We start from the raw sequence: 15839 nt of genomic DNA on the forward strand, positions 1-15839 counted from the left end.
CTGAACCAACGATTCGAGGCTACAGGTTCTGTGCATGATCTACAGCGAAGCAGACGACCCCCAAGTGTACGAAATGAAGAAAACACTGCACATGTTGCTCAGAGTTGTGTATCCAGCCCGAAGAAGTCTACAAGAAGGCGCGCAGGAGACCTGGGAATGTCACGTACCTCTGTAAGGAACATGTTAAAGGATTTGAAGATGAAACCTTACCGGCCAAAGCTTCTGCACGCATTACACGAATGTGATCCGGACCGATGTGTTGAGTTCTGTGAGTGGTGTCTCATTCGGAACAAAGCTGACAGAGACTTCTGGACACAAATTTTGTGGATAGATGAGGCTTCATTCAAGATGAACGGTAGCGTAAACAGACACAATTATGTTTATTGTAGTGATACCAAGCCACACAAAATTATGACGCAAGAGTTAAACGTCCCTGGTGTCACTGTTTAGGGTGGTATTTGGAGTGGTGGTGTCATAGGACCAATCTTTTTTGAAGGAACTGTTACCGGTGACACATACCTTCAGATGTTGCAGGACATTGTGAATCCAGAACTTGTCAATAACCCTCGTTACGAAAACATTCCGTTCACGTGGCAAAACGATGGAGCACCGCCTCATTTTAGTGTTGTTGTGAGGGAGTTCTTGGATCGACATTTCGATGAATGGATTGGTCGTCGTGGTATGACAGATTGGCCACCACGTTCATGTGACTTCTCCATGTGGGGTATTGTCAAAGACGAAGTTTTTTTCCGAGAAACCGCAGAATTGGGTTCACTTGCAACAGCTAATCGAACAATCATTCAAGAGATTGGATGATAATCCTCAATTGTGTCACGATATTTGCAAATCAGTGCTAAAGAGATGTACCTTGAGCATTGAACATGGTGGGGGACAGTTTGAACAGTATTTGAAGTACAATAAAGATTGTCAAGTCACCTAGGTTCTAGGTTCTTTTATTTGATTTCTTCATTTATCGGGGAAAGCATCTTTGTGCCAACCTTGTATATTGCATGATTTGGAAGAACACCCCTTCTTCAATTATCCTGATGCTCTCTCTCTCTCTTGCTGGTAAATTTGAACATTGGGGAAGGATCATCTTAAAAGTTACAATAACTCAAGGGACACCACCCGAGGTCACCATGTTGGAATTGACCAGAAAAACCAAAAGGGTTCAACATTGACGAGACCTGATTTGGGCTGCTGACAAGGTTCCAATTTCCTGAAAACTACCGTTACCGGTGATGAAACGGTGTTTTCAATATGAACCATTAAAAAAGTGCCAAATTTCAGTGTGGAGAGCCAAGGGTTTCCAAAACCCAAGAGAGTTCGCCAGCAGAAGTTCCGTCAGTAGGTATCAAGACGATGCTCATTACACTGTCCAACTCCATAGGTATCATTCATAGGGAATTTGTTCCCAATGAACAGACGGTCACAGGGGAGTTCTACCTTTAGGTTTTTAGGTGTCTGTGGGTACGAATTCGACGAGTACGCCCACAATACCGACAACAGGACTCATGGTCCCTTTCGATTGACAATGCACCAAGTCACCGGTCTGTGGTTGTCCATCAGTTTTTGGCCTCCAAGGGAATTGTTCTGCTTGGTCCTCCTCCTTAGGGGATTGTTCTGTTAGATCATCCCCCCTATTCTCCTGACTACTACCTTTTCCAGAAACTGAAACTGGAGCTGAAAGGGACCCTGTTCGATGCTGTTGCAGACATTCGAAGAGCTTTGACCAATTATGTCAACACTGTTACCATCAAAGACTTCTAGAAGTGTTTTGACAAGTTGTATGAGCATTTCATTCAGAGTATTGAAGCACAAGGAATGTATTTTTAATCAAAAACAGCCACGAGTGTCATTGCTTGTGCTGTTCCTGTTTTCTCGTCCCAGTCTGGAAAATTATGGGACACACTGTGTAGTCAAGAGTTTCTTTTAGTAGCAGTGCCCATTCGGACGGTATTGAAATAAATGCACAATTGGTGCATAATTGTCACTCTTCCCCATAAGGGGTTTACTTCTTATAAAAATTCTGAATACATCTTTTAATTGTCACAGTGCTAAATAATTAAGTCTCTGGGAATAGCTACGAGTATGGAAAGCTGTTACTAAGTGTTTTCATTACAGGTAAACTATGGAAACTTACTGTGCTGTATGGAGAATTGCTCTGATCCTCTGCGTCTAAAGGAGTGGGGAGGGGCGAAGGGAAATGAAAATTGGTCAGGTCCGGCAAGGAACCGGTGTTGTTACCAATTGGAATTTGAACAGTTCCTGGTTCTTGTTGGGATGGATAAATGCTGAAAGAAAAAGAAAAGTACATTTATTATGGGTAGTTTGTGTGAAAACCACAATTATTTTGAGGTGCATTTTGAAACTAAGGGTTGATTGGTTATAAAAAATAACAAAAGTATAATAAAAACAAGCTTTTGTGTACCCTCTGCATACAATTCCTGGAAGTTCAAGTAATTTAGGCAGTTCAATGTGGCAATAACCATTTGGTACAATGTTGCATGAAATGCAATGGACTACTGTGTCGAGAATTTTCTTCCAGTTTTGCATTCACACAAATTCAACAACTTCATTGGTCTGAACACTAGCCTACTGCTTCTCTTTATCCTTGTACGGCTTCCAAACGATTCAAGATCTCAGTACAAAAAGTGAGCACATTTCAGGATCAAAAGCAGTATATAAAATGGTAAATGTAATCTTAAATTTGATTTGTTAACTATACTTATTACACAAAATTAATATTTCCTTATAGCATATTTATGTAGTTATCGGAGTATTAAATTTATTCCTGTAAAAGAGGCTCATTTTTTGTTCTTCTCAAATATTTACAGCTGAATTAATACATTTTTCATGATTTGCATAACCCATGGGATAATTCAGACTTCAGAAAGAGTAGTGTTGGTAATAAACACCAGATTTCATGTTTATTTCAAGTTTTGCTGTTAATTTTGCGACAAAACACAGTACAAAAGAGTACCTCACACCTTTCAAAAACATGGAAAATGAACATTACAGCATGTTATTTCATATTTCGGGTTTCCGACAAAAATGAAATAAACATGTTTCTGCAAACTGACGATTTGTAGCTATTGAACAAGCATGGATCCAACTACTGTTGCTAGTTTTTCATTTTATCAGTTGATCCTTACTTTTAAAATGCACCTTGCAGTCTAATACACAAATTTAATTACCTCACGCCAGTGGCATGCCCAAGGAGGGATTGGAGGGGATCATAACCCTGCCACATTTGACCCAGTATTAAAAAACAACAACTCAAAGGCAGGAAAAGATCGCAAAATTAGGACCGACTACCAAAAGAGAATACGTACCCCCCCCCCCTTGCCACCCCTTCCTTTTGGAAAATCCTGGGCACGCTACCGCCTCAAGCTTCAGGTTATGATGTGATCACTTTTCATTTTGAATTTCATTTGAACCACGTCTTGGTCTGTCCAAATATACACATCTTCACATCCATATTTTAATAAATATCAATATACAAGCTATTCATCCCAATAATAGTGAAACCATATCAATTTCTGCAGCACTGGAATAGAAGATGCACTTGGTGATGGTTTAGATTTAGATAAAAAAACAACATAAAAACATGTATACTTAGAAGTTTAATCTTAAAAACTGTGTATCTACATTTTGCTATTAACAATAAGAAAATGACAAGGCTTGTGGATCGAGTTAGACTATTTATAGAAGCACTGAATCAACAATTAGGCCAGTCAATAAGGGGACCCAATAAGGAAGAAAATCAGGGAAAGCTGGAACAAATTTTATCTTCCTAAAAGGGTTCTGAACAACATATTAATTTTGCATCCCTGTACCACCCCAGATTTGACAGCTTTCTTTGAAAAATGGCGGCCAAAATCAGTTTTTTGCAAATATCTCGATTGGAAAGCATTTACAGCAAAAGAGGTTATGACAAAAATTAATCTACATTAAATTCTCTACAAAAATGACTCTGTGCGTTTTTCTTCTAGGAAGCACCTTTAGGGTGCTAGAGGAGTGACTAACTTCACTTTTTTCCTGCTCCACTTTGCAAGAGCAAAAGACAAGGAAACGTTTTTGCACGGTAACTTCAGGGCTTATATCTTATTAAAATACCTATCTTAAATGTTCAGGACTTTTCTTGAAATTGTATTTTCTAGTGGAAATATATGTATAGTATTAATTAAACAATAATTTGTAATATTTAATATAAAGTAAATAAACATAAATATGTATATCTGCTATTGTATGAAACCAAACCACCCCTTGTCTTCTACCAGCAAGAATTACTGAAAGTACATATGAACAAGATCATCACAGTTGTCTAGAGCTTTCAGATCGAAGCGAAAGTGCCAGGCTGCAATTTACACAGGGATTTCAGACCGAAGTGATGACATGGTCCGCTTTAGTCTAAAGGAAAACATTCACCGTGCATGCGCAAATAACAGACGAGGTGCAACAATGCACTGTATTGAGAACATGACCCAGTTGAAGCGACACGTGCTGCGTCCTTATTGGACCTCAAAAGCATCTTGTTGACTGGCCTAAATACACTAACATGTCATTTAGTTAAAGGATGGCTTGTGCATTGTACTATCAAGATTTGTAATATGATATGATAAAAAAGGTAAAGCCAATTCCTGCATGGCATATGGAAGTAAGGCTGAACACATTGAAAATTGTGGTCATTTGTTGAGGTGATGTGATCAGCCCCATGCTCTGGTCACCTTTATCCTCCTGCCAGGTACCTATTTATTGGAGGCTGGGAAGACCCAGGGTCATTTCATGGAGGATACTGCTGGCAAAATTCGCAACTGAAATCACACATCCCCAGAATATAACCTGAGTCTTCCAGATGGCAGTCAGACATACTACAAACGGGACAAACACAGTTCTACTATTGTATGATTGAGTTAAAATCTTGCGCATAGGAAAGAACAATATCTCGTAATTGATTATTATTAATAATATTTTGGTTTTGATGGAATACCAGCACTGTTCATTAAAAAATATATATATATATTTTAAGTTAGTTACTAGTGTTGCTTACTTGATTCCAGGTACTCGGGGAACATCACAACAAGATTTTGGCCGACCATCTTGACTTGCGATTAACTGCTTTTTACTTGGATCACAGGCATCCAACATAATCATCCCAGACTGTTGGCCATCTAAGACTGAAATAAAGAAAAAAGTGAAAATAATCTGTACAACACATAAAATTAAAGTGAAGTCAATAATATTACTCCTACTCTCCCAAGGTTGATTTACACCTATTTTTCTAAGCACGTCAAAATAGGTATTTCAAAGGTCCACTGTCTTATATTTAAATATTAAACAGCCAAGTCACCCAAGCGCAAATATTAACATGTCTTTTAAAGAAATTTCGCACTGGATCTGAGCTGATAACACTTTAAATGGACACCAATAGTACTGTTGATGCTCTCACTGGTTTCCTTTGGCCATTGATACACAAAAAATCAACAATTCAAAGCAGTTAAAATTTTAAAAGATACATTTTTTATTGTGACTATAACATAGCAATCTACTATAGTTTTGCCTTAAAATAAATGAGATAATTATTTAATCACAGAATCCATCTCCCCCTTAATGTTGTTTCAAAAATAAAGAAAATTATGCATTTTGCAGGATGTTTACACTTGGTGAAAGTATCACTTGATATTTTTACGGACCCTGTGATATACCCAGGCTCCAGAGAGTATGTATCCAACTGATAGCACTGGTATCCACTCAGCCCTATCTTGTACATTTACTATCTTTTCTGAAGTGCTGACTAATAAAAAATGAAATTCCGCAAAACATATTTTGTTAAATTTCCTGAATATGCTTAACTACCGGTTTTTTACAGCATGAAGATTGAAATTATGTAATGCTCTAAATAAATTGTAATATATTAGAAAAAGTACGAATGGCAGCATTACGAATCATATCTCATTTTTTCCCAGTATAAATCAGCCCATAAGGTTACGCTCATGTGTTTCAGTAACAATAAGATGAAGAAAGTTATAAATATTTTCAGGCAATTTGAAGAAATAAATGTACCATTACTGGCTAACACAATTATTAGTTTCATATTTACTTTTTGTTGGCAAAATATCCTACATATTGATGAAACATTAAACTTTATACAGGGTGGGATAAAAGTTGCTTTCCCCAATAATTAGTTCTTAGTTTTCATACTTGATCATAACTAAACACATACAGACAACATAACATGAACAAACAAGTACCCCATGCGTAAGTAGTGGGACTTGGCAACCCTGTTGCTCGTGATTCATTTGTTTTTCGTGATTTATTTGTTTTCCGATGACGAATTGCCACTGATTATTGTCTGTTGGATTGTGCCTGTAATAACTGCTCATGTTGCTTGCAATGAATCGAAAATTAACAAAAGATCAACGTGTTTTTGTGCTACAATGTTGGTGGAAACACAATAAAAACACAGCGTTAGTGAAAGCAGACTTTGAGCAGAGATTTCCTGTGTTCAATCTCCGTAACGTCAAGCATGAGAAATTTGAACACAGGATTTGAGAAAACAGGTAATGTTATAGATCTTCCACAAACTGTTAGAACAGAAGAAAGTGCTCATCTTGTAGATCAGAGTTGTGTCATTAATGCACGGAATTCCGGGCAGAGGTCTCTCAAACTTAAGAGACGAGGAATGTAAATTTCTGGGGAAAGCAACTTTTATCCCACCCTGTATGAATTAAAGCATTTTGTCATTACATACCATGTTGACCTTTTTTTTATCTTTTTACCTCATTTAATCTTGCAAGTTTCAAAATTATATACTACTCTTGTTTGAGTATATATGTTTCGTATCACTATAATACTCCATGCTTCTATGAAAATTCTTCCATTCACTTGGGTTTCACATATAATCATGGAATACACATTATTCGATCTCCCTTACCTCTCCTAGGTGAGCCTGGACTGTGACTGTGTAGTGATGATTCTGCAGGGTTCATTACAGACTGATTTAAAGCTGAATCAGAAGTCGATCTCCTCCAACTTGTATCGGGCGGAGGAGAGAGATATGGGCCACTATACGGTGATGTATCTATCCTTTTATCCATAGGTCGAGTTCTCATTGGACCAAGCCTCCCTCTCTGTTCCTTATATACCATGTGGGTGTCTCGTCCTTGTTTCATGTCATCTAAGTTTGTGAGGGCACTCTAAAAGCAGAAGAGGATGTGTGCACATTGAGTATATAGCGTGGCAGTTTGGTGATTTATACTTTGGTTTTACAGCGCTATATGCCACAGAAAAAAAATATGATAATGTCACACCACAACAAGTGGTTCCTGAATGTGAATGAATGAATGATTTATTTTACTTCACTTTTCTTCCAGTTTTGGCTAATTCTCATGAGAATGAATGGTGATAAAATAAAATAGATGAAGAGACAAACACATATGGATAGGATACAACACAGTCTCATAGAGATACGGCATGGTGTACATTTGCGTGTCTTGAGAAAGGGTCATGCTTTACACCCTTGTTCCTGAATGTGTATGTCGGAATATACTTAAAATTGCACCACATAAGCATGGGCCAGCAAGTACATTGATGCAATAATTACTGTCTTCAATTCCATTTAAACTCGTTTTCACAAACACACACACACACACACACACACACACACAAATATATGTAAGCCCTCAGTGAACATCCAATCATCATTAATCCTTCTCATCACCATTAAAGCCAGAAAAGTTATGCAAAATGAGAAAAAAAAATACACACACACACACATGAATGTTAATAATAATTCAATAATAATTGAATTCTGTTTTTAAAAAAATGGATTATTAGGTATCTGTAACATCTGAACACATACTCCAAAATGTTTTCTTATGAGCCTTGGAAATATAAATCTCATGTGCCAAGAAAATATATTCTCTGAAACGAGTAACCTGGATGATTGATTTGTATTAGAGACATTATGAAGAACCACACTAAAATTCTAACTTATGAAACTTCATGTACACAATGGGTCAAAAGTCACTATTGCATACTATTTACAGTACAAGAACATATTATGTAAAAAATTGATGTAGGCTGATATCACACACATTGTGGGGTAATAAGTTGTGTTTTCTGATGGAGATCTGTCTGAATGCTGCAGTTAAAAGCTCCATTGTGCAAGCATGCGCTACTCATTCGTTTGGCCTCCCACATGTTTCCCTTGTGTTTCTGAGGTGACTGTTGTTTTGTGTATTATAAAAATAGCAGATACAATTTACTAATAAACGTCTCGTTGCTATTGTATGGAAAGAGATGGTTCTGTTTGAAATGGGATTGACTGACCTCTATCACAAAACAGGTGAACTACTACTACAACGTATGTGAGGAGGATGAACATTTCTCGCAACATACAATGACGATTTACGTCAATTTCGCTTGCAAAAACTTGTTTTTGCACTATAAATAACTTTTGGCCCACAGTGTAGAGTATAAGTGCTATTGCTTAAACCTCTCTTTATTTTTATCCACGAATATATGGAAGTGGATATGATTGCAATGCTGTGCAGCTTGGGAACATTAGTGGGCAAGCCTGAAATGGAAAACATTCTTGAAAAAAGCATCATCACAAACATTCAGTTGACCCTTAATATAACATTTTGCCATTAAAATGAAACTTTACTTTTGGATATGTGTTGCACATCTGAAATAGAAAACAAAACAACCTGTTTGTCTTAAGCTGTTCAGACAAACCTCTGCCTTACACACATTTTCATTCATAATAGCTAATAATGGACTTACTATGTCATTCGAATGATGATTAATCAATACAATAATTTTAATTGCATGATAGCTGGTTTATTAAAAGTAAATATTTATTTGCAATTAAAAATGTAAATTTGCATGTTCTTGCCCAACATCTCCTGTTGTAACTTTGTTATTGATGGAATATCAATCACGAAAATGTTTTTACAGGTACCTCTCACATGCTGTAAATATAATTTTTTTAGGTACCCCACCAGAAATATAGGGGTTCAAATTTTAAAAAAATAATTAAAAACAAGCATTTTCAAAGAGCTATAACTAAAAGAGAAAACCAGTAATAGAGCTAAAAAAAATTCTGCTAGAACTTTGGATGTATAGTGGAACCTCGATTTTACGTTTTTTAGGGGACCAAGCTGAAAAAAACTTAAAATGCAAGAAAATGTAAAACCAAAGAAAATTTTTGTAACATTCTGCTATGTTTGGATCATCAAGATTGAATGTGAAATCCAGGAACATAATATCAGGGTTCCACTGTATATGTTTCCTCTAAGAAAATTATAGCTCCGATATTACATTACTTCCCTACTAAAAAGAATCTACTTTGATTTTCGATCACAGTTGAATATCATTTCTGGCACTAAATTTCAGCCATTTGCAATAGAGGTGGTGAAAAAGTACAAAACATAAAATGTAGCTTCAAATGTACTGTAGCTTTTTATAATTTTTCTTAGCTGAGTTATCATAATTATCACAAGTGTCTTCAAAGGTCAAAAATGCTGCAAATCATGAAACAAAAATGGCCACCATTTTCACACGAAGTCAAGTTTTAGAAAAATAATGCCTGTTTGTACTATCTTTGCATAGGGGCTACAACAACAAAAAATGACAAATTTTACAAATGGTTGAACAACCAATTATTGTTTTGTTTTTTGTGGACCATTCGGCATGAATTGACCCTACAAAACACATACACAAAGATACGGTGAGACTGACACAAACTTTTTCTTTTCTCCAAAATAACATCTTTTGAACAAATAGATAGAGCAGAAGTATGTGCAAGCTGCTTCACATTATGTGGTATCATTTTTATAAGACATAACAAATGTATAGCTGGCTTGCAAATACATTAAGTCATTAAAGTTCCAATCTCACCATTTAAGTTCCCAGGTTCGAATCCAAGCCTTGGCATGGATGTCCTTTGACAATGTCATTTCATCAATTTAATCTAATCAATCACCTTCATCATGGCGATTAATCAAAAGTAGCAGAAATGCAACGTAAAATAACATAAACACCATTAACAAATTAATAAATACCACTGACACAATACTGCGAATTTCACATAATACACAATTATGTTTCTTGTATTAATGTGCATTAGTGATTAATTAAAAAGCAAATTGCTTTAATTGATTGGCACACATGTTGATCTTACAACTTCCCTACATAAATGTGGACAGTGCAAAGAAACTACATATATTCTGTAAGTACGTGCAAGAAAGAGAATTATTGGGTGCAAGTCTTAGGCAATGTCGGTGTTAACCCTAGCTGAACCAAGAGTGGCAGAAAATGCCACACACGAGACTTCACAATGGCATAGTGGCAACATCATCACCTTGTAATCAAGGGGTCCTGGGTTCAATACCTGGTCGAGGCACATAGTGATTCAGGTCCAGTCCCAATTAGAATATTTGTGCATAAAGACTTAAAACAAAAAAAACTCAAAGAAAATTTAATTTGTGAAGTTCTTCTAATGATACTCGGAAATTCATTGAGTAAGGAACATGTAAATAATAGTTATTGTTATTTCACATATGTACAGTTGCATAATGAAAAACTAAATATGCTGACCAAGGCAGTAATTTATTTTATTAAAAACATAAACTAAACGTAACGTTACAACCTTCCAGCAAGGTCTTCTTCAGACTCTGTATCAAGTATAAATGTAACAAGATACAAAAACAGGGCATTATATATACACAAACATTACTCCCTCCAGACTATTAGAAAGTTGTTCTGGAACTTCCTAGCAGGTGGCTTTCCCTTGTCAACTGTACTTTCACCTAAAAGGCTAAACATATTTACTTCCATATAGAATGTGGTTGGACTTTTTATCTCACGCTCTTTTTCCTTCATTTTTCTTCCTTATCCTCTCCTCTTTCTCTCTTGTCCTTTCCACTCTTTCTAACACCTTCTTCCATTCTTTGTTTAACTTCAGTCCCACATTCCAGTTCATTGTGTCTATTTCACCTTTCTTCTCTATTTCCTTGGCTTCCTTCCATTTTCTCACTAGCATTCTCTTCTCCCTTCCTATCTGCTTAGCCTCATCCCACTCTATGTCATGTCCTGTTTCTCTCGTGTGTTTAAATATCGCATTTCTCTCTCTCTTAAGTCGTACATCATCCCCCCTATGTTGTTGCAACCTGTCTTTCAGCCTCTTTTTTGTTTCTCCTATGTACACACTCTGACATTCTTTACATTTCACTTCGTAGATAATCCCTTCTTCCTCCTCTTCTCCGTTTTCCTTTTTCTTGTTTGCATTCTTCGCTATTCCTAAGATGCTTCTCCATCCCTTCCTGTAAGTTTTAATGCCTGCTTTCCTAAGCACTTTGCATATCTTTTCTGTGGTCTTCCCCATACTCCTTATTCCAAACCACCTCTCTTTTTCTTTCTCTTCCAATTCTCCCCTGTCGCCTTTCTTCCTTCTTCTGTTTATGTCCAGTCTATCCTGCTTCTCATAGCCATTCTTTTCCAGCTGTTTCCATAGGCTATTTAACAGTTACAGTATAATGGGAGATAAAATAATGTTAATGAGTGAAGGACTGGATATAGGTTCTAGCCTAAGCCCAGCATTGACTGAATTGGTTATGAATGAATGGGAAAAGAAAGTGATAGAAAAGGGAGGTGACAAAATAATTCTGTTTTGCAGATATGTGGACGATTGTTTTGGCATATGGAAGGGAACGAAGAGGCAGCTCGACATTTTTGCCAAAGAAATACAAGATGAAGAAAGAGGGATATTATTGGAACTTGAAATAGAAGAAGAAGACAAGTTAAGCTACCTAGATATATTGATGTAAAGGAAGAGAGGAAAAGAAATTGAAACCACTTGGCATCAGAAGAAGTGTGCAGCACGGGTATTCTGCCACAAAAGAAGTGATGTAAGTGAGCTGACAAAAATAAATTTTATAAAGAATATGGAGGACAGAATAAAGAAAATATGCATGAAAGAATGTGAAAAAGAAGGCAAAATAAATAGCCTATGGAAACAGCTGGAAAAGAATGGCTATGAGAAGCAGGATAGACTGGACATAAACAGAAGAAGGAAGAAAGGGGACAGGGGAGAATTGGAAGAGAAAGAAAAAGAGAGGTGGTTTGGAATAAGGAGTATGGGGAAGACCACAGAAAAGATATGCAAAGTGCTTAGGAAAGCAGGCATTAAAACTTACAGGAAGGGATGGAGAAGCATCTTAGGAATAGCGAAGAATGCAAACAAGAAAAAGGAAAACAGAGAAGAGGAGGAAGAAGGGATTATCTACGAAGTGAAATGTAAAGAATGTCAGAGTGTGTACATAGGAGAAACGAAAAAGAGGCTGAAAGACAGGTTGCAACAACATAGGGATGATGTACGACTTAAGAGAGAGAGAAATGCGATATTTAAACACACGAGAGAAACAGGACATGACATAGAGTGGGATGAGGCTAAGCAGATAGGAAGGGAGAAGAGAATGCTAGTGAGAAAATGGAAGGAAGCCAAGGAAATAGAGAAGAAAGGTGAAATAAACACAATGAACTGGAATGTGGGACTGAAGTTAAACAAAGAATGGAAGAAGGTGTTAGAAAGAGTGGAAAGGACAAGAGAGAAAGAGGAGAGGATAAGGAAGAAAAATGAAGGAAAAAGAGCGTGAGATAAAAAGTCCAACCACATTCTATATGGAAGTAAATATGTTTAGCCTTTTAGGTGAAAGTACAGTTGACAAGGGAAAGCCACCTGCTAGGAAGTTCCAGAACAACTTTCTAATAGTCTGGAGGGAGTAATGTTTGTGTATATATAATGCCCTGTTTTTGTATCTTGTTACATTTGTACTTGATACAGAGTCTGAAGAAGACCTTGCTGGAAGGTTGAAACGTTACGTTTAGTTTATGTTTTTAATAAAATAAATTACTGCCTTGGTCAGCATATTTAGTTTTTCATATCATGGAAACAAGGCTTAATGGTGTTATAGTTGCATAATGTATGATTCACTCGATATTCACTTTTACGTAATTCTTTGAGATCCTATTTTCAAAGTGGGCACAATGTGCCACTCTGGGTTCAGCATGATTTTTTTTTGTTTTCTTTTGTTTTAAATGCACTTTACACACAAATAGGCTAATCAGAACTAAACCTGCAGTTTAAAGTGGCATCAGAACCATATGCGCTTCCACTGGGTATCAAACCCAGGCTCTCTTGATTACAAGGTGATGACATTACCACAACAACACTGGAAAGACCTATAGGTCTAATGTGATACCTACCCTCTACACTAGTAATTCTTTGCAGTAATATTGTGATTATGTACATATGCAAAACAGACTAAATTTCATTAAATAAATTTTAATATTTGAATGCTTTGTCACTCAAAAATAAGTAACTAAATGAAAAATACATAGGCACAAAGTGCCACACTTGATCCAACATGAAAAATATCATACCCTGGACTATGCCGATTAAAAATGAGATATTGGTGTAGTGTTCCTATTTCGGTGAAACGATAACTTTCTCAATCATTTCAATGCTTGCAGCGACATTACTACTATAATAAAAACAAGTCAACATACATCGAACATTAAAACTTGAGCTTTTGCCATTTAAAAACGCATTAACAGATATACAGCATATCTGTTAACATATGCAAGAGCACATAGAAGCTATTTGATGCTAACAAGCAACAACAAAGCATAGTGAAACACAGAGCACGCTGATGGAAAAAAAAAAAACACGTCACTGTGAGACACATCCCTACCTTCAGATCTATTGAATTACTGCCTATATGGTTCACATTGGGCAGGGATCCAGCACGATAGGAGCCGAGAGATTGATTAATGTGAAGATGCTGCTTAGGTACAGCATTCACCTAGAACACAAAAGCACAAAAATTGAACAACCTACAGCAGCACTCCTTTCTCTCAGCCTATTTCCGTCATATGTCTCAAAGCTACTTCAGACAAAAGCTGATGCCAAGCCACACCATTCCTTAAGTTGCTAATGAAAAAGCTAAAAAATGTGAACACTCCAGAACTCACCGGTGTACACCAAAACTAACACCACTTTAAATTACAACATCATTATTTTTCAAAGTATGGACGTTATATAATATTGGATATATCCAATAGTAAGATATTTGAATCTGATATTATTTGTGCTAAGCATAAATGAATTGAAAGGAGACATTTCGTGACACCAATGCCAAAACCATGAATGTGCAAATTTTGACTTTTTCACCTAGTGCAGTTTTGACTATTCTTTTTTTGTCCATAGATTCTAACTTACATGACCTAACATAACCTAAACATGGCCGCAGTGGCTCAGTCAGTAACACATCTGACTACCATGCTCAAGGTCCCGGGTTCGATCCTCGGCCGGTTCAAATCCGGGAAATTTTCTAACGTTGGAAGCAGCCCTGGCACCCACCCAGCATCAAATTACATGGGTACATGGAGAAACCCTGGGGGGTAAAGGCAGTCAGGGGCATGATGCTGATCACATCACCCCTACTCACTACCGAATCAAGAAAGTGTGGGGCGTTACCCACACACTCCCTATACACCTTCATGGCATGGTGCTACGCACAGGGGAGCACTTTACCTTTTTATGACCTAACAAACTGCCATTAATTTACCACTGGCAACATTTATGCAGAAGTAAATCCTGTTTTTTTCAGGACCTTGAATATTTTTTTATCTTAAAAGTAGGGTTTGGCACATTTGTGCTTTTGGCATAGGTGCAAAAATATATAACACATTATCTTAAAAGCAAATAATGCCTACATTTATGTGGAAACCGCCTACTGATGCATCAAAGTATGCAGTGGTGAATTCAAACATATATAGCAAGGTCTTACACAGAATAACAATTAAAGTCTCAGCAAGAGGTGTTCTAGAATTTGCTATACTTGAAGAGCATTGGTGTACATCGGTGAATTCTGGACACTGCCCTATGCCACAAGAATAATCCAATCAATTGGCTCTTAATAGTAACAATTCTTAAAACAATCTCATCAGGCTATTTCAACATGGAACAACTGTGCTGAAAGTCAGTTGCCAATTGGTCCATAACATGCAATTAGCATGCAATTTACTCATTCATTTATCTTTTCATGTGTTTTCTCAAGAATATAAAAAACAACACATGCTCAGATTTCAATATGAAATCTAGATTTTGAACACTGATGCAGCAAAAGCAATTATGCAACCTTGGCTTATCTAAAAGGAAAAATAAGAACCATTAAAGTTTTCATATTTGGCAACTGACTTAGAACAAATACAGCACAAGACAACATCATAACCTTACATGAAAGCTTAAACAACAAAAAAAGCTAACTTAGAGGCTATATCATACAAGTTTGTTCATTAAAGAGTATTCCAAAAGTACACATAAAAAATAGCAAAATGCAAGGCTATGTCTTCATACAAAGTCAAATAATCTAAAAGATAAACCTATAAGTGGTTCATTGTAGCTGAGAGTAAAAAAAAAAATCAGAAACATGGCATACACTACATTAGCTTGCAATACATACAACATAAAAGTTTCCAGAAATCTCATTCTGTTCAGATTTTATTAAGAAATTTTGTACAGGAGTCATCAAAAAATAAAAATACTGCATGCAAATTTAATACTTCTTACTGTGCAAAACAACAATGAAAACCTCCACCATATCTCAAGCATTTAAAATTAATTTTTATATTAAGTCAGTAAAACTCATCATAAAAATATATCTTTATAAATTGAATATTATCTCGCAAGATCATCATGCATTCTGAATAGTCCTACATGCACTTGTGACAAATCATGGTAGAACAAGCTCTACATTCAAAAGAGTCTT

The 15839-nt window shown here is 36.4% G+C and overlaps 1 protein-coding gene across 5 annotated transcripts in view; it reads right to left on the bottom strand.

Moving 5' to 3' along the window:
• Positions 1-15839, bottom strand: part of Crtc (CREB-regulated transcription coactivator) — a 73172-nt gene that overhangs the window by 43143 nt on the left and 14190 nt on the right. For 3 of the 5 annotated variants that reach the window (XM_083130665.1, XM_083130663.1, XM_083130664.1), the window contains exons 3-6: positions 13761-13871; positions 6938-7199; positions 5054-5180; positions 2144-2294 (exon numbers count right to left, since the gene is read on the bottom strand). In XM_083130665.1, the coding sequence (XP_082986791.1) occupies positions 2144-2294; positions 5054-5180; positions 6938-7199; positions 13761-13871 (651 nt within the window). The remainder of the gene's footprint in view (positions 1-2143; positions 2295-5053; positions 5181-6937; positions 7200-13760; positions 13872-15839) is intronic. The other 2 variants (XM_083130667.1, XM_083130666.1) reach the window with 1 other exon arrangement.

This window comes from Lepisma saccharinum, chromosome 11 (assembly GCF_977018435.1).
Source record: "Lepisma saccharinum chromosome 11, izLepSacc3.1, whole genome shotgun sequence".
Lineage (NCBI taxonomy): Eukaryota > Metazoa > Arthropoda > Insecta > Zygentoma > Lepismatidae > Lepisma > Lepisma saccharinum.